Source organism: Crotalus tigris, unplaced genomic scaffold (genome assembly GCF_016545835.1).
Source record: "Crotalus tigris isolate CLP2741 ecotype Arizona unplaced genomic scaffold, ASM1654583v1 scf7180000024514.4999324561:1519799, whole genome shotgun sequence".
In the NCBI taxonomy this organism is placed as follows: domain Eukaryota; kingdom Metazoa; phylum Chordata; class Lepidosauria; order Squamata; family Viperidae; genus Crotalus; species Crotalus tigris.
The window spans coordinates 509,999-536,778 of record NW_024100687.1 but is presented as its reverse complement, the minus strand read 5'-3'; the positions used below and the strand labels follow the sequence as shown (position 1 = coordinate 536,778).

At 36.9% G+C, this 26,780-nt stretch overlaps 1 protein-coding gene across 3 annotated transcripts in view; it reads left to right on the top strand.

Annotated features, from left to right (window-relative positions):
* The window catches only part of SH2B2 (SH2B adaptor protein 2), an 81,755-nt gene extending 60,594 nt beyond the window's left edge, over positions 1 to 21,161 (top strand). For 2 of the 3 annotated variants that reach the window (XM_039333986.1, XM_039333987.1), the window contains 6 exons: positions 1,102 to 1,193; positions 4,149 to 4,321; positions 4,720 to 4,899; positions 9,081 to 9,274; positions 14,996 to 15,167; positions 17,732 to 21,161. In XM_039333986.1, the coding sequence (XP_039189920.1) occupies positions 1,102 to 1,193; positions 4,149 to 4,321; positions 4,720 to 4,899; positions 9,081 to 9,274; positions 14,996 to 15,167; positions 17,732 to 18,048 (1,128 nt within the window). In that variant the 3' untranslated portion in view covers positions 18,049 to 21,161. The remainder of the gene's footprint in view (positions 1 to 1,101; positions 1,194 to 4,148; positions 4,322 to 4,719; positions 4,900 to 9,080; positions 9,275 to 14,995; positions 15,168 to 17,731) is intronic. The other variant, XM_039333988.1, reaches the window with a different exon arrangement.
* The last annotated feature ends 5,619 nt before the right edge of the window (positions 21,162 to 26,780 follow it).

Below are 26,780 nucleotides of genomic sequence, written 5' to 3'. Positions count from 1 at the left end.
ATTTTATTATATTAGTTTGTTTATTACATTTTTATGCCACCCATCTCTTCTATAAGGTGACTTTGTATTTGAGCTAAGATTGGGCCAACCAGCCAAACAATTGTTGTACTCTTGAAAAGAGACTGAGAGCTTCTGAAGTGAAGAACAAAGTTTTGGAAATAGGTAGACAATTTTCTACCTATTTTCTGCATAGGATAGGATAGGATAGGATAGGATAGGATAGGATAGGATAGGATAGGATAGGATAGGAAGTCTTCTAGTCCAGCTCCCTGCTTAAGCAGGAGAACCTATACCACTTCAGACCATTCCAGTCTCTTCTTAAAAACCTCCATTGATGGAGCATTCACAACTTCCAAAGGCAAGTTGTTCCACCGGTTAATTGTCCCCACTGTTAGGAAGTTTCTCCTTAATTCCAAGTTGCTTCTCTCTTTGATAAGTTTCCAACCATTGTTTCTTGTCCTGCCCTCTGGTGCTTTGGAAAATAGTTTGACCCCCTCTTCTTTGTGACAACCCTGAAATACTGGAATACTTCTTTACTGTTATCCAATGATTGTTAGGAACCATTCAGCACACATTTTATACCTGTTCTCTTATCGGCATTGAGCTGGTAATAGATTTTATACCAGACTAGAGGGAAAGGAGGTACTATATTAAAAATCACTTTTGCTACCGGATCAAAAGTTGGAGATAGGATTCTAGTTTTATGCTACCTTTCTGCTGCTTGCTTAGCTACTCCAACTCTGTTGCTGTCTTTAATACATACAAATAGCTCTCTTATTTTCCATCAAGATGTCTGCACAACCCAGGAGAAAATCCCCTCACCCAAGCAGCTGTCAAATACTCTTTCTGTAGCAGAATTTCCTGTTTGCACCTCCTTAAGGTCAAATTTTTCTATGAAAGGTTCACACTTCATAATTAGACATAATGTGGTTTTCTTATTTCTAGTTTAGGAATAGGTGTGAATTCAGTGACCTGCTCCAAATCTTTCTGCAGCTGGGCTGTTGTATTGTGGGTAAATGGTGCATTTTGCATTAAAAGTATCCAAAACATTTGCTTTCTATAAGGTCAGCATGTTCATAAATATTTACATTTTCCATCTAGGTAGAAAATGGCGCTGAATATATCCTTGAAACGATAGATTCGTTGCAGAAACATTCCTGGGTGGCGGATATACAAGACTGCATAGATCCTGGGTAAGACGTCATGGTGATCTGATACTGAGCAAACTTAACAAGTGTTGCTAGAATAGCTCTGTGTGGAAAAGAGAATATTTCAGCGATCAGCAGTAGCCTGCTTTCCAAGGACTTCCTTGGATTTTCTTATCAAGTTATCTTCTGTATTACTTACATTTATCTGGATTTTAAGAACTATGTCAGAGCCATTGCTCTTAGTTTATTACGTTGGAAGATCTGGCAAGTGAGTGCCAATTCATCAAAAAAAGACTGAGTCTTGTTTGTGCATTGCTGTCACTCTATGATGGATTTATTGAATTCAATACACTTTTCTAACTCCTTCTTTGTAAACTTTTCTTCCAGATTGAAAAAGCCTTATTTTTGGTGATGGTTGAATATTTAGGAAACAATCCCTTTGCTAACTATTTTAAATGGGTGTTATTTTGCGTTATGCTGGGAATATTTAAGTATTTATTCTCTTTTGTAAAGCTCTTTTTGGAAAGGTAAAAGTGCAGAACAAGAGTAGAAACCTTTTTTGGCCATTTAGGCACATTTTAAAATATTGAGAATGCAATGGGTATGATCAAAAATGGCTTTCAGAGAGGACCTACTTATTTGCAGAAAGAACACTGGTGGGTGTAGCAATTACAAAATACTCATTTCTGAGAAGGCAAACTTATTGAGTTATCTTCTCAGGACTCTTATTAGCTCCCATTATGCTTTTTACCATTGCCATATTATTTTAGTCTTTTTCTCCGGGCAGGTGGATAGCTTTGAAACAAAGCCTTAGGCTATGGCTAGCTAGAATTTTTGTTTTGTCAAACTTTATGAGGTTCAGAAACTTCCTCTAAATATAAACAATGACAATTGGCTTAGTCATTTGGCCAGTTACCCATTTAACTTTTAAAAAATTAAATAGACCCATTTATTTTTTAAAAAATTGGAATCCAAAAATATAAGGATTACTGCAGCAAAAATTGTAATTTGCAAGTTGAATAGTACTTATTGCTTCCTTCAATTGTGTAAAGTTGGGGTGATTGGCTTTTGGTGAGCCCCTTTCCTTTTGTGAATTCTACAGTTTCGGACTAGTTAGGTATACTAGGGCTACTCTTGTCTGTTGAAAAAATTTGCACCACCACTAGAAGGCAGCAGAGAACTACAGGAAACTCTTCTCAGCCATTGTCCAAATTTGCAGTTTAGATCTGGTAGCCGAGTACAGAAGTGCTCCCATTCACTTCACAGCATTTAACAAAAATAAAAGGATCAAGTTGAAGTCATGGTTAGAATGGACAATAATCTCTTCTAGAAAAAAACCTTCACAAAGCTGTAGGCAGTTTGCTGTAGTTTCAATCAATAGTGATTATCTGATGCAATGACATAAACCTGCATTGATTGGCTGAAAGGCAAACACACGGTGTTTTCCTATGGAGAGCCAGCAAGTAGCCCTTTCTGCTCTTATCAAGCTTCTGAAGAAGCTGATCTCCAAATACTAGTTGATTTAGGGTGTTCTATACTGGAAAAGGAAACACACTGCTAGTATATTTTTCCTTCTGTCTGCACCCATTGCGAGTTTTCTTTGTCACAATGTTACACTATCTTTTAAAATGTACCTGCATGCTATACTATTCCTTAGTTTGCTGTCTTAGTGGGGAATTGTGGCATTGGTTTTCAGTAGTTATGGTCAGAGGAGACTGCAGTAAAAGTTAAAATTCACTAAATTTCGGGGGCCCATCCTTGACCTAAAAGCTATTTTTTCCTGGAGCCATGTGGTTCAATATTCTGTGAGAATGACAAACTTATTCCAATTTGGTAGGAGTGTTATTAGCCATCATAGTAAGGATTAGAAGTTCAGTGTCCTGGATTGCCAACTGTTAGGGTCAAAGTATAGGATAAAACCTCTGTGCTTATGACTACGTGTGACCTATTTCTCCCAACTCTCCGAAAGGGGAGAAGAGTGCTTTGATATTGTCAGATCTCCATTTTAACTTTTTGTAAGAGTCAGCAAGGGAAGGAAAAAAGTGGTAAGCATCTTTTTAACTGCTCTGCTGCCCCCTTTTTTATGTGCTCAGGTCTCCCAACAGATGAGCTAAGCTATAACTCCTCCTGCCATTATACCATCACCATATATATCGGGGGTGTCAAACTCAATTTCATTGAGGGCCGCATTAGCATTGCAATTGCCCTCGGGGTGTGTGTGGCCAGGATGGGTGTGGCCTACTGGGTAGGCGTGGATGGAAAGGGTGTGGCCTACTGGGTGGGCATGGCCAGCTCTACATCATTCGCATCAAGGGTGCCTGTGGGGGCCTGGGCAGGAGTGGGACAGCTCTGAGGGTCTCTGGCAGAAAGGGGTGGGACCAGGGCAGAGCCCATCAAGCTGGATATGTAAAGTAGGCGAGGGCCATTTGCTGGCCACTTCCAGGCGATGGTGCATTTCTTCATTCCTCACAAAGGGTGACACCTCCCCAGCATGCACCCAGGGGGCGGAGCCGACGCGGCAGGGGCTGGTTCCTCGCTGGCTCCAGATGGCCTTGTGGAGCTAAGACTGAATGCATTTCAGCATAGATGGCCATCACAAAATTGTACATTGGCTCCCGGCTGGCCTGGGCCAGGGCCAAGGCAGCGGGGGCCGTTCCCTCAGTTTCCAGGATGGTTTTGCGGGCCACATGAAACCACTTCCCGGGACCCCAGGCCTTGTGTTTGACATGTCTGATATATATGAACCAAGATAATATTCCTCCAGATTTGGGAAGGATTAGCCTTCCCTCTCACAGTCCTGATTTATGGGGTGAAAGTGAGTTAGTGAATGACTAAATAGAGAGTGGAGAGTTTTCCCATATGCAGCTCTGAAGAGGTATAGCAGCATTCAAAAGGTTCTGGCCCTTTAGTAAGATTACAAAATACATGTTTTATGGGAATCCTCTTCAGTTGGTGAATGATAACTTTGCACCCCCTCCTCTGCTTTACCCTTCCTTCCAGTGTTCAGCACACAGCTGCAGAAACTCACTGGTGCAGCACCATCCACTGTCCAAACGCCCACTCTTCTCTTCTTTCCAGGGACAGTGGTGATGACATTGAACTCTCTTCCTGTACTCAAGGAGCTTGCCTGCCAAGCAGAGTGTCATCTTGTAGCTGTGAGTTCCTGGCTGATGGTAATAAGATTTTATTTTTATTTTTTTAAAAAAAGGTTGTCTTAAAAATTGGTTCAGGCCTCTGTTATTTTGTTTAAACACTGCTTTTGTTTAAAGTTTAATTTTCAGGTACCTACACATACCTGAACTTTGCCAGTCTCCAATTGGAGGCGTTGATTTTTTACTGCAGCAGAACACAAGAGCCTGGAGCATTCATGAACTTTTCTTTTGTCTTATGATCCCTGGTTCAGCAGGTATCATAAGGATCTGAAAGAATACCTTGAAAAAAAAATGTAGTGAAGGAAATGATGATTTGAAGCAATTGGCAGCCTTGAGTCTATAAGTTCATTGTCATAGGAAAATGTGGTTGGGAAAAGTAGCACACATTTTTTTAAAAAGAAAATAAAATTATCTTCCAGATGTCACCCGGTGCCAGGATAGGTGTGCTGGCTCAGCTGCCTCAGATAGCATATCAAATGCTACCACAATTGTAACAGCACCCTATGGTAGGATCTCTGCAGGGGAATATAGAGCGCATGTGCCATTAGAGAATTTCCTGCAGACACTGGAGTCTCCAGCCAACAGGAGTCACACAGCAGGTATAGTAGTTCTGTTCCTCAGATGATCTGGAGCTTATGTTTTTCACAGTTTAGAAAAGATCAGCTGTTCGTTCTCCCATCCCAAAAATATGTTTCTGCTTCTTTGTAGATATATTGATAACAATGTGTATGTTATACAGTATTGAATCATGCATGTCAACAATTAACAATTCAGCTAAAGTTATGTTTGTTATTAATGCTCATTATTTTTTCAAATTCTTAGCAATTTCAATGTTGTTCCAATTATTTATGACAAATAGATTAGGAGCAGCTTGAAATCCTGAAGTGGTTGCTAAGTGACACTAGGTTGTAATAATGAGCTAAATAGGCAAATACCATATATGCCGGCGTATAAGACGACTTCCGCAAGTGCTAAACTCGGCGCCAAAAACGGAGGTCGTCTTATACACCGGGTCGCCTTGTACGCCGGCAGATACGGTAGTCTGGAATGGCATATTCATAAGAGTTGGACAGGCTTACTTAAACCTTCAAGTCCAACTTCAGCTTTATACAGTAAAGAAATATAAAATGAAATAAAAACATTTTGACAAATTGGCTTTTGTAATGAGTAAAGTTGGTAATTTAGACTACTGTGATTCTCAGGCTAGAGAGAAACATTGCAACATTGCATGCCTATCAAGCTATCAAGAGAACAGCCCAGAAGTTAGGAGGAAAAAAGTCAAGTATGTAAATCACGGAGTGCAGATCCTTATGTAGCTTATATAGTTAAATACCTGGAAAACTGAGATTTACAGCCCAACATGAAGCCTGACAACTGTGTAACGTCCGTATGATGATAATGTGCAAAGAAAATTTCATCATCTCTTCAGGCACAGTTGAACTTCTCATATTGCTAGAAAGTTTATTTAAATATTATTTTTGTCTTCTGTTATATTATTTATCTTACCCAATTTTATGTCATTTTCACATTTGATAAGCATTCTTTCCATCTTTTCATTCTAGTCGTTAATAAAAATGTTGAAGAGTACAAACTGCAGAAGTAAATTTTGTGGCACTCTATTGTGGCAGTTTGATGATGCTTTGTAGTTTTTGAACTGGTTGTAAAAACATCTTATAGACATACCATCCATTCCATATTGAACTGAATATCATTGTCGGGTGCCTTCCTGAAATCAAGGTTTTGTCCATAGCATTCCTGTAGGGGATATTAAGCAAGTACATTAAGCAATTATAAGATACAGATAACTGAGTAAGACTTGTTTTTCACAAGTCCAGGTTGTCTTCTGTAAGCACCTCTTTGTTTCTATAGGTGCTCAGAATTTAATCCTTTATTACAGATAATCCTCAACATACGACCACAATTGAACCCAAAATTTCTGTTGCTAAGTGAGACATTTGTTAAGCCAATTTTGCCCCATTTTATGACATTTCTTGTCACAGTTGTTGAGTGAATCACTGCAGTTATTCAATTAGTAGCATGGTTGTTAAGTGAATCTGGCTTCCCCCTTGACTTTACTTGTCAAAAGGTTGCAAATGGTGATCAGATGACCCTGGGACACTGCAGTCGTCATAAACATGAGTCAGTTGCCAGGCATCTGAATTTTGATCACGATGGGGATGCTGCAACAGTCGTGTGAAAAATGGTCATGTCACTTTTTTTCAGAGATGTTATAACTTTGAGTGGTCACTAAATGAAGTGTTGTAAGTCAAGGACTACCTGTATTTGGTCTAGTGCTTTCCTAGGTTTCTGAGGGCTCTGTAGTTTCCTGGATTCCTTTTTCCCCTTTTTTTAATTATAGAAAAATTGCCCTCTATTCATTTGGCATTTCACTCATTCTCCATAATTTTTCAGAGATAATGTGCAAAGGTTTATCCATCTCAGTTTTTGATCTTGCTCATAACTGTAGGCTGGAGAAAGCTGAGCTCCAATACAACTTTAGTAGTTTCATCTTTCTAATCTATTTGCAGTTTTTTTAGCACTGGGAATTAGAATACTGTTTGCTTTTAAATAACTCTGTTCTTCAATTGCTACATCAACAAAAGTTAGCCCTCCCAGGTACACCAGAAAGGAAACAGGATTAGATGATCTAATTCTACTTTATTGTAAGGCTATGTTATCAGAATCTTGCAAATCACTGCTACTTTTAACTGCTTGATCCACTAGGGCAAACCCTTCCTAAATTTCTTTCTTTGATTGTTAAGCCACTGGGGGCTCCTGCATCTCTTGTCTGATGGTTTCCTAGTCAGCATCTCTTCCCCTCATTCCCCAAGGTCATCTACACATTCCATTGCAACAAATGATGTACGTTAAATCATTTTTACTTCCTGTGCTATGAGTTTAGGCTCATCTTGTTTATTTCCCATATGGTAACAGTGTATAGACCCTGAAAGTGATTACATTTATAAGCCAATACAATGTTTCTTGAGATTTTTCACTAAATGGGCTAATCGGGAATATTCTCACTTCTTTTTACAGTGCCAAAATCATTATCCAAGGTCCTTATTTCAGGAGTTTTATCTTCAATCCCCACAAGAATCAGTTTAAATCCCTCTTAATCAAATTTAATGTGCTTTGGCCAACACCATCTGCCCAGTCCTCATGAGGTATAACCATCTCCTGCCAGTAGTTTTTTTGTTCAGAAAACTCAGAGTCAAGTTACAGGAAAAGATAACTATCAGTGGAATTGTTAAGACTTAAAGATAATTCTATAATAGTTAATCTCTGGTTCTGACAGACACTTCCTTCTTTGAGCTATAAAATCAGTCAGCATATTTGTTCCATGTAGTTGTAAGTTACCAAGTACAAAGACTTTTTTCAGTGTCTTCTTGCAAGCTAGTTACACAGATACACCCCTATTCAATAGCATCACTTTTTCTGTCATTGAAGACCTCAAACCTGTTTGTTTTCTGCAAAGACCTCAAAGCTATTTATGGTGCATAATATCTTCTAAGTATTTCCAGTTATTACTCCCATTTTGCTGCTTTGTTCAGTTTTTCTTTAGAAAGGGATGTTTCCTCTCTCAATTCTTATTGTAATAAATTTTTATCCTTTCTTATGAGCTGAAGTGTTGCCATTACCTGCTGCAATCCCTGCCCTTTTTATTTGTGCACAGCTGCAAGTTTATACTTGCTGCATATGTACAACACGTTTTTAGGCACACATTTCAGGCATGAAGGCCATAATTGTGAAGTGTGTCCATTCTCTTAATTTCTGTTTTTTTAAAGTCTACAGGTAGAAAGTTGTAGGTAGGAGATGACCAGGCTGAGCCCAAGGGAGGGGTCAAACGCATCATCAGTGTCGAGTACCTTTGCGTCCACAAGAGATCTAAGTCCAGCCCACCTTGAATTTCTTTGACTCATATCTTATCTATCACCAATTTGCTTTGACTGTTAGTAGTTCAGATTCTTGTAAAGAGCATGAGCTTGCAATAAACCCTTATATTCATTTTAAACGGCCTGGAGTTCCTGATTTTCTTGCGCTTGACAAAAGGCTTTTATTTCTTCTTGCTCCAGTCTCAGGTTAGTTGAATACCTACTGACCACTTAGAAGAAAAATATGTTAGGAAAATCCCTATTAAGCTCCCCGGTCAAATTCCTGTTAGCTTTCTATTTGTTCATTATTTGAAAATGAGCTGCCTTGTATTCTTTCAGCAGCAGCAGCAGCAGCCACTGCTTGTTGAGTAACTTGCAGGAAGCATTCACACTGTCATCCACCATGAATATCAACAGTTCTCTGGACATACCTTTGCCATTACCAATTATGCAGGAGATAATCTTTTCATTCCACACAGTGGAACACACATACCCTAAGGAAGCAGTTCTTTTTGATCCATTTCCCCCTTTCCTCCTGCTGAATTCCACAACCAAGCTTCTACTGGCTCTCTCATTAGCTATTCCAGATATATAGTGGATTTATACTCCAGAGTTATTATGTGTATCTCTAAATAATTTGATCTGCAAAGTAGAAAAGTATGCACTGTAACGTACATACAGACATATTTGATTCACTGAAAAGATAACATTAGCCATATCTCTTTGCTGAAAGAGCATTCAGGTATAAACATATATTGGTCTTGGTAAGTGGGAAAATCTACAATAATTTCTCCTGCATCCTCTACTCAAACATCCCTCCAGACAGCACTGCAATGAATGTAAAGCTGTGTTGAATGTCAGGCATTCAGGTTTTGTATTTTATTGTTCCTGTTTCCTCGCTGTTGCAGGAGATGAAAATGAGCTGGAAGCAGAAATCAATCTCTTGGAGTTTCCTTGGTTCCATGGGACACTATCACGTGTTAAAGCAGCCCAGCTAGTACTCTTTGGTGGAGTCAAAAGCCATGGCTTATTTGTCATTCGGCAGAGTGAAACACGGCCTGGTGAATATGTGCTGACCTTTAACTTCCAAGGAAAAGCCAAGGCAAGTGATCTTTATTCATGAATGGATAATTCATATTTTCTTCTAGTATTTAAAGTGAAACCACAGGAAATATAGGGGCATGTTTTCCTTAGTTTTTAATTTACCTTGAAAATTAAATCATCTGTTCAAAGGGCTTTAGTGGAACATGGTAGCAAGCTTGAATTCCGTTATAAAATAAGAAGTAAAAAAACCCATAGACACCACCAACTACTTTGACCTGGGTGCAATATTCCCTGATTGCCAGTTGAAGGAAAATTGGCAAGATGCTAAGCTCACATATCGTGGTTTGTTTGATTTTAGCTTAATATACTCTATAAACCCAGCCAAAAGTTTAATCTGGGAACCAGATTATGTGTAGTTTATTCATTTCTACAGGAAAGGGGGGATGTTAGGAATGACAGAATTTGCCTTAAAACGCAATGGAGTTTGTGTCTGTGCTCTGGCAACAACTTTTTGTGATTGTATATTTGTGCGTGCACAAAACAGATACAATGCTGGATTTTTGTATCCATATGCCAGATCAACACAGACAGAGCGTTCTCTTGTTCTTTTCTTTTGCTGCCATCTGGAATTTTTAAAAATGTTTTAAAATAGCAGCCCTTTATACATTTGGTGTCTCTTCTTTGACTGGTGCTTATAAACAGATTCATTCTTCTAATCCAGCATATTGGATATATATCTGCCAATCTTATGCTTCCTGTGAAACCTTTTATTTCTCCCAGCTAAAATTGGAAACAAGCTGTTGCCATGTTATAAAAATTTACTTTCATCTTATAATTATCATTGCCCCCTCTGTAACTACCTGAGTCACAACCAGTGCTTTTTTTGTAAAAAAATAAAATAAAATAAGGTGCCGGAACTCACACTTGTCACACAATCCGCCTTGCCTACCCTAGAAGGTTCCATCCAAAAAAGGTGCTGGAACTCCGTTCTGTGCGTTCTATGACAAAAAAAGCCCTGGTCACAACTCTTGAGTGCACTGCACAGAGAGATGCAGCAGATAGCCACATTATTCTGTTCATATGTCTGGACTGGAAGGTGCTAACACAACTGAGTTCAATACAAAGAAGCAAAATATATTATCTTTACCTGTTGCACTTGTCTATAGGAGCTAATTGGAAGAAAGTAAACAGTATTACTTCTTATCTGCAGTTGGTGATGTTGCTATACATACAGTATACAAACAGTAGTGCCTCCAGATCCTCCTCTAATGCCCATCAAAATCAAATCCAAGTACAGAATGAAGAATATCTGCCTTGGCAATACTTGTAAAAACGATACTGGACTAGTAGCTGATGATAAACTGAATACAAGTCAGTAGTATGCAGGGTGGATTTGATTTAAATCAAGTCGATTTAAATCACGATTTAAATCACTAGTAAAAAGGCTTGATTTAAATTCAAATCATATTTTTTTTAAACAAGTTTTATTGGTTTTTTCATTTTACAGACAAGTGCTTAAGAAACAATGTGGTAATCAATTATCAACACAACAAAGTCATACTCATAGAATTCAGATTAAATCATTAAAAAACCCCTCTCTTTTCCCTCTAATAACATGTTATATTCAAATTAATATATTTCAATACGATTAGATCTATCATATCAATCCTCAATAACTTTTCATCTAAATAGATCCACAAATCCAGATCCTGTATGAAGCTTAGTATTTCAATTACTATATTCCATATTTCTAATCTAAATACATAGTTAACACTTCGGGAGTCTCCCCATTACCTTTTCCCTTAACATATTCAATAAACATTTATTAATATCATTTCTTCTTTTTCCCTATTCCTCCTCCATTACAAAGTGACTATCAGTTCATATATATATATATATATATATATATATATATATATATATATATATATATTAGTTCATATCAAAAAAGAAGAACAAAGAAGAAAAAACAAAAACAAGACAGAAAAAAATGAAAAAGTGCCTTTCTATTTCTATTATACTTTATAATCTAACAATCAATCCCTCAATATCTATATCACATTTCTTTAACCTCCTCATTATTACTATATCCAAAACATTATATATAGTTATATATATACATAGACAAACACCTTATTATTAAGTTCAGACCTTTAATTAATTTTTATTCAATCTAACATCTTATTTAACTGTCTTAAGCCATAGATCAATCCATATCTAGTAAGCCTTTTAAATTCATTACATAAAACCTTAAATCACATTCTTAAATCTTATTCTAGCTTTCCTTTTCTGCCAAACAGGTTTCTATAACAACACCACTATATCAATAAACAAATCATTTTTTATGTCTTGTAGTATCCTTTGAGACAAACAGAGACTGTTTTAGAGACCTAGCTCCTTTGTAAATAATCCCTTGTTTAGAAAAGTCAAATCTTCACATTTGAAACTGTTGAATGGCCGGCTCAATTACGTCCAACTTTGTAGCTAATAGTTGTTTATCCAAGCTACCATAGTTCTCAGTTCGTTGGGCTTGTCTGTCCATTTCTGTTAGTTTTAGGTTTGTAAGTCGTTTAATTACAGTCTTTTTTAATTCCTCGGAGATCTCATCAGCCTGCGTATGAAGTAAAATGGAATCTTCTTTGCCTTTAGTTAATTCCGCTTCTGTTGTTTCTTGGTCCATAGAGTGCTCAGACAAAGTCTGGGAGTCAGTTTGTAGGCTCAGAGCAGAATTTCTGTTTTTTATTTTCATTGTGAATTCATTTATTTGCAAATGTATTTCATCAGTAGCTTCATAAAGTTTTTCCAGTATAAGTTTATAGTCAAGTTGAACCAAGGGTTACTCCATTTCAAAGATAATTAAAAACAGTCTGTATCATTTAGTAGAGGCTGTGTTCAGAAAACATTTAATCAGTGTCCACCCCACCAGTACAGCTGTTAATTTTCTTTGTATTTTCCCTTTTATGGTAATCTGAAAGTCAAGGTCAGTCCAATCCTCATAAGAGAAAGATGCAATTTTAACTTTTTCCACAAGGTATCTTCAGAGACCAGTAATCTCATAAACAAGATCAGGAGACACAGAAAAAAGAGGAATTCAAGTCCAATAGCAGATTCAATATTCACAAAGTTTTCCAAGACCCCAAAGAAAAATAAAATAAAAATAGAAAAAAAATCACTTTATTTCAGTCCATTTAAGCTTCTTTTTCCCACACTCACAAACGCCATCTTCTTAGAGTAGGGAAATCATTTCAAAAGTGCTCCTTACAGGCACAAAAGAAAAAAGAAACCCAAGAGAGGGAGAGAAAAAAAAAGTCTCACCCGGCTCAGCCATGGTGGTTCCTGTGCTTAGATGTTCTTCTGACTTCTGGTTGCAGCGGCTAGATGAACTGCCATTTTACTGGCCGTTGTTTCCACCATTGGCCCAAAGGAGCAATCTCGGTCCTTGGAAGAAGCTGCCGTTCTCCCAAGGATGATGAGGACCTCCTCACCAGTAGCTGCCCCTCCAAGACGGCTTTTTGACCCGATTAAGGATCTACCGGCAGCGGAGAATCAGCTGGCGAGGAGAGCCGTCTCCTCGCACAGCTGCAAGCGCCGCGATCAGGAACCGGAAGTCCGATTTAAATCATAATTTTTAAAGAGCACCTGCCATCTCTGTCCCGCAGCGCTCTTCCTCTGACCCGCCGTTGGCTCACCGACAGTCCCATTCACTTTAATGGGATGGCTGGTGATGCGGCAGTGACGCAACAAGGTGAGGGATGTGGCCGGCAGCAGATGAATGGATGCCCACTAACAGGCGCTGCCGTGATGGATCTGAAATGACAGGTGCTCTTTAGAAGTAAGGACTCATTCTTGCTGGTAGTTAGAATCTTTAATATTATTATTTGCAAACAAAATGAAGGTTTCCTATTTAGAATAATAAGCTGTCAGGTTAGTAAAACAGCGATATCAGAACAGATTTTACATTAATAGGTTAATCATACATAGTTGGAGAACTACTCAAATTCTTTATTTAATTAAAATACTTAGAGCAGTGATTCTCAACCTTTCTAATGCCGTGACCCCATAATACAGTTCCCCATGTTGTGGTGACCCCCAAGTGGGTGTGGCTACCAATAAGAGGGAGTAGGACAGCTAGGGAAAAGGGAAAAAATGGCGGAAAGCATGGTTTGGCGACCCCCGTGAAATGGTCATTTGACCCCAAATGGGGTCCCGACCCACAGGTTGAGAACCACTGACTTAGAGCCTGGTACAGATGCATTTCTCTTCAAACAATTATACAGTTTGTAGTGTACATAGATTTGCAAAACAATGGGATAAAGGAATATTCCTGAACTTTGTTTTATGATTTATCTCATGGCTACTGTGAAATTGTGTGAATGCATCAACACAGTGCATGTTATCTCAGCTTGCAGAGTTTGGATTTATTGAATGAGTTTACCAAAAATGTAAATATTGCAGAATACACAGCCTCATGCTACAGAACTAAGCTCCATTTCATGCTGAATAAACTAAATTATTAATGTATCTTAAATAGAAAACTGTCTTTAGATAGATTTTTACTCCAAAAGCATTTCATTAAAATAAATTTGATAAAAATAAAAAAAATCTGATTTAAATAAAAAAAATCAGATTTGAATAAAAAAATCGATTATTTTTTTTTAAAAATCATTGATTATTATCCACTCTGGTAGTATGATATGATTACTAAAAAGACAAAGGCAAGTTAGATTGCACCAACAGAGATATTGTTTCCTAATCATGCGAATTAATAATTCCACTTTATGCTCCATTAGCCATATGCGACCTTCTGTATTATGCTCATTTGTGTGCATAGTACTAATAATAATTCAGACAAGTGATCAGAGGACTGGAAACTAAATTGTACAGCAAGAGATTGACCCTATTCAGTTTGTTTCTAGCTTTGAGAAAATAGGGTTAAAAGGGATATGATAGCCTGAATAGTCCATGATCTCTTCTCTAACATTCCAAGTGCAAAACACGGAATGTGAGCATTAATGTATAGGCAGGCAGATTCCTATTTAACATTAAAAAAAATTAACAATAAGAAGGGTGTAACAGTGGAGTACGTTCTTGTATGTAACTGAACGTTATGATGTTAAATTGAGCTTGAATGTAGTAACCATCCCGTAGACCTCCAAAATTTTCTTCTCCAGCGGTGTCCCATACATTAAATGTAATGGGGCCTCTATTAGTGTGGAACACGGAGGATGAACTTCAGTTCTCAAAGCAGCTAAATACTTTTTCTCAAATTCGCCAGTCAAGTGGCATTTCACAAATGTTGTTTTACGAGTAACACCATCACCAAGCAAAACTTAAACTGCATTTGGGGTTCTACTTACAGTGCGGCCGTGCTGCGTTTCAAAAGAAATGCAAGAAAGGAAAAGAGAGCCATGCTCGGGCACTCCGCTCCCTACCTACCTACGCGGAACATATAAGTAAGAGTAAATTACCTACTGAGACGGAGGAAGTATCCCTTTTTCAAAATACATTCAAGCAGAGGCTGAATAGCCATCTGTGTAGAGTGTTTTACTCCTGTACTGAGTAGGAGTTGAATTTGATTGCCTAAATAGTCCAACTTTATGATTATTATACAAATAGGATTATAAAGGAAATGGTAAGGCAAAAAAACAAATTAAATTGGTGCAAAGATTATTTATTGGGGGCATCCATCTCTGGTATTTCATGTGTTAAAATAGTTCTCAAATGCTTAGAACAGGGACAGTGGTAACCAGTCAGTAAAAATAATTAATTCTCTTTTCAGCACCTGCGTTTGTCCTTAAATGAAAATGGTCAGTGCCATGTCCAACATCTTTGGTTCCAGAGTATTTTTGATATGCTGCGGCATTTTCATATGCATCCCATCCCACTGGAGTCAGGTGGTTCTGCTGACATAACCCTCCGCAGCTATGTAATGACCCAGAGCCCATTGCCAGGTGAGTCAAGTTCTCATACTTGCAGTTTTATCTTGTAACTGGGCAAAACAAAGAATAAAAACTTCTCAAATATTTGAGGCTTATTTATATTCTTGTGCAAAAAACTAAAAACTTGATCGGTGGATGGAAATAGAAGTTTTACTGAATTAAGAAATATTCAAAAGAAGTTACCCATTATTTGAAATTATTTCACAGCATGCATGCATACATACACATACCTATTCATATTCAGCATAGTATTCACTTTCAGGATAAAAAACATTATGCAGAATTCAGAAAAAAAATTGAAAAAACTGGCAAAAAAAGTTAATGCAGAACATAAGAGACAAAGAAACTAAACCTATACCATTCACTCTTTATTCTTTTAGTCCTTGCAAACCATTGTTACATCTTCTATGCTCATACACAATTTGACTGAGAACCACAGTTGGAACTGGAATCTTGGTTGCTGAATGGTGCAGTCATTAAGCAAGTCATCAAAAGTCCAGACTCATTTTTGCAATCATTTTTACCATTGTCATTAAGTGAATCACATGGTTGTTAAGCAAATCTGGCTTCCCCAATTGACACTGCTTGATGGATACAACCAGATTTGGGACCAGAAAGGTCACAAGCCACAACCACATGACTGCAGGAAGCTGAAACTGATCATAAATGTGAGCTGATTGCCAAATGCCATATTACAATTACGTGCCATTTCAGTTGTCATTTCTCCTTTGTAATGAAAACCATAATTGCCTTCTTTCAATCATCAGGGACAGATGCAGTTTTCACATATGTGTTAAACGAGTCATATAATTACTTTGTAAGCAGAAGACATCCATATTTTAACATTTTTCTAGTTAAGATCAACACATGTTGTGATAACTCCTTGATTGGTTTACTGTAACATACTCTCTGTGGGATTGCCTTTGGAGATAATGTGGAAACTGCAGCTGATAGAGAATGGGGCTCTGGTTCAAACTGCTGATTACCACCTGTAAAACCCTGTACAGTATAGTATCAGATTATATCAGAGCCTGATGACTCAGCAGTTAAAGACACTGAGCTTGTCAGCTGGAAAGCTGACAGCCCAGATTCGAGATCCAAGCACAGCATGATGGGGTGAGCTCCCATTACTTGGCCCAGCTCCTACCTCCCTAGCGGTTCAAAAACATGCAAATGCAAGTAGGTAAATAGATACCACTTTGGTGGGAAGGTAACAGTGTTCTGTGCACCTCAGTGTATAGTTACGTTAGCCACATGATCAAGGAAGTGGCTCCCTCAGCGGAGAAATGGAGATCAGCACCGCCTTCTTAGAGTCAGACATGATTGGACAGGGTAAACCTTTACCTTTATATCAGGCACCACTTTGCCAGGATTAATTCTGCCCATCCAACATCTGAAGCCAGCTAAGGCATAAAGTACAGTGTGAATGGATAGACAGCAGGCATGTTTGGCAGCTTCTGCACTTGACATCCTTTGGCAGCTTCCTTGTCTGAATTTTGCAAGGCTATTACAGCTCTACTGCTCCACAGTGTGAATTACATTATGGGAACCTAAGGCCATCTACTTATTGTATTGTTGATTATTTTCTTTATTGTGTTTTGTATGTGGCTGGCATGACTACTTTCCCATGCTATTCGCTATTCGCATTTGCATGCTTTTGAACTGCTAGGTTGGCAGGAGCTGGGGCAGGAACAGGAACTCACCCTGTGGTGTGGTACTTAGGTCTCGAATTGCCAAACTTCCAGTTGACAGCCCAACATCTTAACTGCTAGGTCACCGAGACCCTTATAATTATAAACAAACAAATTCCATCCACTTTTAATAAGTCCCTCCTCCCCTCATTTTTCCAACTTTAGCCAATTTAAAAACTAATATTAATTTGTTTTACTAAAAATAGTGGCAAAAGGGAAGTTGATAGGCATTAAAAGCCTTGATAAGTAGATTTTGCATACTGCAGCATAACAGACTATTGAAACTCAAAACAACGGCAATTTATCCCAAATTTAATGAACTTGATTATTGTTTTGTATTTCATTGGTATTTAATTCCATTTTACTTTTTATTGGCATCTAATTCAAATGTATTATTTCATTTGTAGTTTTAATATTACAATGAAATCCAACTGTGGATGCAAAGAAATAGTAGCAATCATTGTTAATGTAGCATCCTTTATTTACTTGAAGCTTTGCCAGCAAGTAATTGTGTTCTTGTTTAAAGAATGCTAGTGCACTTAAATTTAAGTTGAATTTATATTAAACTTGATATTACAGTAGATTATTGAGTTTAAGAAGTAGAGAATTTATTGAGTCCTGTGTAAATAAATAAATTCAAGGTGACATTAGAAAAGAAACCATAATACCGGTATTAAAATTAATAGAAATAAATGAAACACGAATGAAGGCAAATATATGTGTCCCGGTGACCGACCCAAATTTGATCTCGCATAAATGAAACAATTCATATGAAAATGTAGCAGCTTGTAAATGTTGAGAAAGTATGTAGTAGTTGGAATATTCATAGAACAGAAAATCTGGTGTTTTGACTAGACTCAATAGCCTTTTTCTTCTTCCATTCAGAGCTCACCCCATCTCCAGCAGTGGCTTCCCAGCAGCCTGCTTGCAGAAATGACCTCCAGTCTCAACATTACTTTTCCAGCTTTGTTCCAGTCACTTTCCAGCCAGCATCTCCATCAGAGGGCACGACTTCTTCTTCTTCTTCCTCAGCCAGCCATTCACTTTATCATAGGATGGAAGGAACTTTGAATGCCCGAAGTCGAAGTAACAGCACAGAGCGGTTGTTTGACTCGGCTGCTGTTGGCACAGAAGATTACCACGAAAGTGAAGGTTCACGCAACAGAACCAGAGCAGTTGAAAACCAATACTCTTTCTACTGACTTTGCTGATGGAGTGGTTTTCAGTGCATCCCTCTCATTTGGATCAGTAATTTTGGAGAAAAGAATTGAAAAGCTTCTTGAGGTCTTCATCTCCTTGTTGACTACTTCTGTATTGCATTTATGATTGCTTTTCTCCAGGCCTGTGAATATGTATACAATACCTTCTTGCATTCTTTCATAATAGAAAGTAAAGATAGTCCTTCCTATTCCCAAGGAGATATAGTGGTGGTTGTTTTCACACAGCTACAAAACTTCAGAGTGAAACACAATCTTTCTCTTTTACTTAACTTTTTTTGGTCCAGGAGCACAATCCAGAATTATGGAGAAAAATCTACATCTGCATGAAGTCAAGTTATTTGTTTATTTCTATCTAGGCTGCCTGATTTGGATGAAATCAGAAAATTAGAATCATGAAATCGTGATTTAAAGTGAATTGAAGCTGGACACTTGTAGCTAATTGTTGCTAAGACTTCATTTTGCCCATAATCAGCAATGTCAAGGTGTATACTTTGAGGCCAATGTTGGAATGACTAGCAAAAGTGATTTTCTTATATACATCCTGTAAATTGTTTGCTTTTTTCATTTTTTTAACTGCACACTCACTCCATATTTTACATTTTTACAAACAAAATGTTAAGTGTCCGGAGTGCAGTTAGTATGTAGACTGCATACATAGGAAGGTGCCTAACCTGCTCTAAGAACACAGGTCCATCTAGGTCAAGGGTATATGCAAAATAACACCTTTCCCAAAATCAGCACTACCTATTGCCTTCCAGTGTTGATGGACAACACTTATTTTGTATTACTGTGCTTCACAAGACATATCACAATTGTTTTTCCACCAAACTAATTCCAATAAATATTGATTGATAGAAAGAGGATCTGAAGTCTTCTATTTCTACAATTGGTGCAGATGTTATTTCTGGACAAATAACAGTCTATTAGAGGACCACACATCAAAGCCACATGTTGCTTACAGTTGTTTATAAGTTTCTATTTGCTGATAACCATCTAGCATTTTCGTTAAAAATGATTTACAAGAATGAATGTTCATTATAATCATACTGAAAATGGGCAGCTTCTCTTTTGTGGCATGTAACTTCCCTTTAGTAAATCCTCTCTGTAGCTTTTGAAAGCATTTAGTTCCATCTTAATTTGAATAACTTTCATTATTGTATTTTCCATGTGATTTGAAAAAAAAATGTAATGTTAGTAAGTGCATAATACTGCCTTTTAATTTTAGCGTGGCATTATCATTCGTTCCTCAATGACATGGCAATTGTTTCAATTAAAGAAGAATCCCTAAATATCTTTTGAACTGAAAAAAAATCTGAGTTTACATGAAAAACTTTGAAATATACTGCTCAAAATAATAATGGCACAGAGCTCTGAAATTCTATGAAGCCATAGGAAAAAAATCAATCTGATATTTTAGGTACCTTGGAAACATCCAACGTATTCCATCACTTAATCTAACAAAATGAAATTTGCTTGTAACAAAGAGATGGAAAAATGTAGCTATTTTCCAATAAATCTGTAGTTGGCTATTTTACAGAATTTTCCTGATTGATTTACATGAAAATGATTACACAGTTCTGTATTAAGATAATATTTCCATGTCAAAGTCACTAAGGTACTAGAAGAGAAAGCTGAAAAGCAAAATCTAATATGAAATAGTTATTTTATAAAATATATATAAACCAGAAAACTCTGCATCCACTTGAGTTGCAACATATAAATTGTGCAACCATTTGAATTGCAAAGGAATAGAAATTGGTGGAAGGGAATGAAATCACTGTGCTGCTCTAAGACTTGTGCTTAACACTGAAATTCTAATCAAATCATAGTACTCTAGTCGATTCAGAACACAACCAGTGCAACGTCTATTTTGATTAAGCACTATATTCAACTTTTTTTTTGGGACTGCAGACTAAGCCACTGTTAGTTCACAAATTAAGATTCAAGAGATACTGCCTAAGGCTTCCAGACCTAATTGCAAAGCTAGTAACTTTATGCCCTGAAAATGTATGTTGTGGGTTTTTGAATATTGGTTTTATACTGCACACTCCCTATGAGCTTCAGTTGTAAACAAGTTCCTGAGAATGGAATTAGCTATTTGGAGAACTGAGATTGATTGTTGGACCTGGCATGAAATCAGTGAGGGATGTTGGGAATTTTAATTCAATAACATCTGGAAGGCTACAGGTTCTGCAACTTTGGCCTAAAATAAACCAAATTTATTTGATTTTTGACACTACTGTATTTCTTAGTCTTTACCTTCATAGGAAAATTTGGAAAAATGATTTGCTAAGAGCAGTTAGAATGCCTAGATGGCTAAGTGTATGTCTCTTTAAAAAAACTGATAAAGTTTCTTGAATATCACAATACTGAAAAAATACTGTCATGATTTTTAGAGCAAAATCCATATTTTTCTCTCTATAAACATATAAAATACTCATACATGGAATATGATATAACACAAGGAAGTTTTTGAATGCAGACTTAATTTTTAGATTCTTTTTTAATTAAATAAATGTGTACTCAAAAGAATCAATGGTTACTTTCATAGTTACCATGACTTCATTATTCATGTCAGTTGTGTAATTATCATGACAAATGATGTTATTGAGGCTTGTTATCAATCACCTGTTCTCCATAAAGAAGAATCATTTGGTGGTACTAACCAGATAACAAAAACGTTAAGGATTTTATTTTTTTCTGTGCCAATTGAAACAATGGTGGGAAAGACCTCCAAAAACTGCAAACTGAATGTTAATTTGTAAATACGATTTTTTTAAAACTGTGAAAAAGTTTTAATGTGCAGTAGAATAAATTTTATTTATAAACTTGTAAAGGATCTGGAAAAATAATGGTTCGGCTTTTTTCCTTTTGGATTGGGAGTTGGAAATAAAGTCTTTAAACACATGCTTTAAAGATACAGTTAAAAATGTAAATGGACATTACAGGACATACAATAATCTTGGGAATTAATCCAGTAGTAGTAGATAGGAACAAGAGAGGCAATGGCAAGGATGCGTTCATTGAGTATTGAGATCTGAAGAATATGTTGAAAAATGGTTACTTGAAAAATAAAGTTTTACTATTTTGAAAAATTATTTGTAAAATTTAAATATTTTAAAACTCTTATAACAAAGTTTTATTACATTCTTTTGAATTGTGAAGTCAAGTTTAATAACACTTATTCTCACATAGCATATCTAATGGCAATGATGAAAGTGTGGTCCATAGTTAGGCATAAATAGGTGAGTCAGATCCAAAGCCTTATGTAGCACTATGCCAAGATTATTTGCCACTTGAAACAGGCCAAGATAATATCTGTGACTCACTAAACCATAAGGCTAATCTAATACAACACATTTTGCAAATTAAACCTATATAACAATAGGAAAGACTATTGTACATTGGGAATATTGAGTAAACCATTATTTAACTTTGGGTAGCAAATTTGTGGGAACAAAATCAGTATCTTAATCATTAGCATCTGATTCTTTAAACTGGATGCTGTCCTTCAGTGTACTTGAGGACATCATGCTCGCTTGCAAATAACCATGTATGGTGACTGTTTCCTGCCCCTTTGAACTGGATGCTGAAATAAAGCATTAGTGGCATCAATATGAATCAGAGTACAGCAGTGTAATAATTTATACAATGCTTTAAGAAGTATGTACTATGCTTGTTGCCTGTCTCCTTACACACTAGCAATTGTTCAATCTGTGATAAAAGGTACTTCCTAGCTCAAAAAGAGGATGTGGCTCTGGGCTTCAGCATCCATCACTCGAAGTAGCTGCCTAATGGTCAGGCAAGTCTCCAATAAATTGAAGAAAAATACATGAATTTTAAAAATAGACAGATAATAATATTAATGTGATGTTTGTGGGCAACCACCCCACCAAAGAGAAAATGTTAATGTTTTGCAAAAGCAAACTCTAGTTCCTTCAAAAAGATATAAGGTAGTAGTATTGGAAAATTTCATCTCAAAATCTGTTAGATAACTGCCAAGCATTTATTCCAGAATTTTTCTTGTGTTGCTTACCATATTCTCCTTTAAAAAACGGAAGTATAAGAACATCAGCTATTCTTGACTTAACAGTAACCAAAAGAGAAAAATTGATTAAAGGAATAGGAATGGAAATAATAGGAACACTGGGGAAAGATATCTAGTAGTGCTAGAATTCATGATTTTAAGAGAAACCAAAGCTGAGTGCAATTGAACATATATTCTGGACTTCAAGAAAGCAGGTTTTCATAATAACTCATATTTCAGGGCATACGGTAAGAATCTAAAAGGAAAAGCTCAGAATTAGGCTGGAATTTCTAAAAATAGGAAAAACCAATAGTATAATTGCAAACCAGTCCAATTAGAAGTGTTGGCATCTATTTTATCTCTGTCTTCTCTGAAAAGTGTTCCATGAGGTGATGAATAGCAAATGATTAGAGGACTGTAAGAATGGCCTACGTTGAACTACAGTCTATGCCAATATCTAGAGAAGTTCATAAATCAATTGGTTTGCAACCACTGAAACAAATGTGCTAATTGGATTTAAAGATAAATTGTGAAAAGCAAGTCTTGGCAAACTAATTGATTAGGTAATTTTTGTAGTAGATTGTGGAAATACTCTTGACATATCTTTAATAAAACGTTTAACAAAATGCTGCATTATAATGCAATTAGTGGTCTAGTAAATGAGTATATATTACATTTAAAGATCATACTCAGAATTTTCATGAATACTGTCTCATCAGACCATAATGTGATACCAGGTAGGGTCTGCCAGAGCTCACCCAGGGTTCTGTATTGTTCAGTATTGCCTATTAATGAATTATATATGCAGATGGAGTAAATGCTAATCAAATTTGTAGATGAGGAAAATAGGGGAAACCAGTGATATGAAAGAGAACAGCAATAACAATTTTGAACATAATTGAATATATTTTCAATTAGGACTCAGAAATCAAATTTTGCTCAAGTATAAATTGGGAACATTGATGGAGCAACATTATTTGTGAAAGACAGCTGGAGTAATAGTTAATTGCAAATCAAATATGAATCAACATATTGATATGGCTACAGCAACAAAAGAAACTTCATTAGATAAAGCAGTTAGGAGGCAGAAAAATGGACAGAGAAGTGAAAAAAAATGTCTTATTTTCTGGGGCTATTCTATACTATTCTAGCTAATAATATAAATTGGGAAAGTATATGCCTGGAGAATTCTATTAACCATGAAATTGCACAGTGCTAAGAGCAAGGTTGGTGAAGTAGCCAGATATATTATAATCCGAGACTATTTCACTGCATAAAAGTTTTGCTTTCAGAATTTTTGAAAGGCACTCATGTAAGCCTTTGATTATTTATTTATAGAAAAGCAGAAGTGTGCCTTTGAATTATAAACTCCGGTTCCTAGTTTTATTTACTTGACTCTGAAATATCATTAATGCAGAAATAATTAAATTAAGCCCTACAGCATCGTATAGAATTAACACCAAAAAATGATGTCCTTATCATCATGGGGGATTAGAATGCTAAGGTAGGAAGCCAAAAGATAACCGGAATAACAGGCAAGTTTGGCCTTGGAGTAAAAAATGAAGCAGGTCACAGGCTGATAGAATTTTGTCAAGAGAATACGATGATCATAACAAACACTCTTTTCCAACAACCCAAGAGACGGCTCTACACATGGACATCACCAGACATCATCAACATAGAAATCAGATTGACTATGTGCTCTGCAGCCAAAGATGGAGAAGCTCTATACAGTCAGTAAAAACAAGACCAGGAGCTGACTGTGGCTCAGATCATGAGCTTCTCGTTGCAAAATTTAGGCTTAAATTGAAAAAAGTAGGGAAAAGCACTAGGCCACTCAGGTATGAACTAAATCATATTCCTGATGAATATACAGTAGAGGTGACAAATAGATTTAAGGAATTAGATCTGATAGACAGAGTGCCTGAAGAACTATGGATGGAAGTTCGCAACATTGTACAAGAGGTAGCAACTAAAACCATCCCAAAGAAAAAGAAATGCAAGAAAGCAAAATGGCTGTCTGAGGAAGCTTTGCAAATAGCCGAGGAAAGAAGGGAAGCGAAAAGCAAAGGAGAAAGAGAAAGATACACCCAATTGAATGCAGAATTCCAGAGAATAGCTAGAAGAGATAAGAATGCCTTCTTAAATGAACAGTGCAAAGAAATAGAAGAAAACAACAGAATGGGAAGGACCAGAGATCTCTTCAAGAAAATTGGAGATATGAAGGGAACATTTTATGCAAAGATGGGCATGATAAAGGACCAAAATGGCAGGGACCTAACAGAGGCAGAAGAGATTAAGAAGAGATGGCAAAACTACACAGAAGAACTATACAAGAATGAGCTTAACGTCCCAGATAACACAATGAGATGGTCACTGACCTCGAACCAGACATCCCAGAATGTGAAGTGAAATGGGCCTTAGAAAATCTGAGCAACAACAAAGCTAGTGGAGGTGACAGTATTCCAGCTGAGCTATTCAAAATCTTAAAAGACGATGCAGTAAAAGTGCTACACTCAATTTGCCAGCAAATTTGGAAAACTCAACAGTGGCCACAGGATTGGAAAAGGTCAGTTTACATTCCAATTCCAAAGAAAGGCAATGCCAAAGAATGTTCAAACTATCGCACCATTGCACTCATTTCACATGCTAGTAAAGTTATGCTTAAAATCCTACAAGCTAGACTCCAGCAGTATGTGGATCGAGAACTACCAGAAGTACAGGCAGGATTTCGAAGAGGCAGAGGAACTAGAGATCAAATTGCCAACATACGCTGGATCATGGAGAAAGCTAGGGAGTTCCAGAAAAACATCTACTTCTGCTTCATTGACTATGCAAAAGCCTTTGATTGTGTGGATCACAACAAATTGTGGCAAGTTCTTAAAGAGATGGGAGTACCAGACCATCTCATTTGTCTCTTGAGAAACCTATATGCGGGTCAAGAAGCAACAGTGAGAACTGGACACGGAACCACTGATTGGTTCAAAATTGGAAAAGGAGTCCGGCAAGGCTGTATACTGTCGCCCTGCCTATTTAACTTATATGCAGAGCACATCATGAGAAAGGCAGGGCTAGATGAAACAAAAGTTGGAATTAAGATTGCTGGGAGAAATATCAACAACCTAAGATATGCAAATGATACCACTCTAATGGCAGAAAGTGAAGAGGAACTAAAGAGCCTCTTGATGCGGGTGAAGAAGGAGAGTGCAAAAGTTGGCTTGAAACTCAACATTAAGAAAACCAAAATCATGGCATCCGGCCCTCTCAATTCCTGGCAAATAGATGGGGAAGAAATGGAGGTAGTGACAGATTTTAGTGACAGATTTTATTTTTCTGGGCTCCAAGATCACCTCAGATGGGGACTGCAGCCAAGAAATTAAAAGACGCTTGCTCCTGGGGAGGAAAGCTATGGCAAATCTAGACAGCATACTAAAAAACAGAGACATCACCCTGCCAACAAAAGTGTGTATAGTCCAGGCCACGGTTTTCCCAGTTGCAATGTATGGCTGTGAAAGTTGTACCATAAGAAAGGCTGAGCGCCAAAGAATTGAGGCCTTTGAACTATGGTGCTGGAGAAGACTCCTGTGAGTCCCTTGGACTGCAAGGCGTTCAAACCGGTCAGTCCTAGAAGAGATCAACCCCAACTGCTCTTTAGAAGGCCAGATCCTGAAGTTGAAACTCAAATACTTTGGCCATCTAATGAGAAGGAAGGATTCAATGGAGAAGGGCCTAATGCTGGGAAAGATTGAGGGGAATAGAAGAAGGGGACGACAGAGAATGAGATGGCTGGATGGAGTCACTGAAGCAGTGGGTGTGAACTTAAATGGTCTCCAGAAGATGGTAGAGGACAGGAAGACCTGGAGGAATGTTGTCCATGGGGTCGCGATGGGTCGGACACGACTTCGCAATTAACAACAACAACATTAAAAAGCAAACAGGTGAAAATATCTAAATTTATTCTGTATTAAATTATTTACGTATTTAAATATTCTAAATATAGAATATTTAAAATTCACTATTCACAAAAACAAAAATATCTTGTTTGTCTTCTGAAAAAATTGATACATAGGCATAAAAACTACACAATTCCCTAAACTGTGAATATATTCTCTTACAAAAATGTACAACTTATAAAACTAAGCCAATCATTGCTTAATTCAGAATAATAGTAATTATAGTACTAGGAAGGTAAAAAACATTGTACAATTATCAGTGCACTATGAACACATTCACAAGAACCCTTATTAAACTTTGTAGATTTGTTACAGAATTTTGATCAAATTTTCTCTGAAATTATTAGAAATATTTAGGAAGGCAGCTATTGTCAGCATAACTTGCGCACATTCTACCTTCTTCTCCAGATGTTTTTATAAGCAATAAAATAACTTATAAAACTGGGAAAAATTATCTCATTAACTAAATTAAGAGAAAGTTTCTATATTGTCAGCACTGAAACTGACATGAGACTTAACTTACTCTATTTAGCCTATCTTTTATTATCTGTTATAGGAGGAGATGTCTATGACAACAAAAAGTCACAAGGGGTCTGGTAGTTCTTTTTATAATTCACAAATTGGCTTATGTTTTTAAATAAAATTTTGTTAATCAGAAAAGTTGCTAACAAGACTCCTGATTTTTCTCTCACTTTCCTTATTTATCGCAAAGGGGTCATTTGCATTAAGAAATG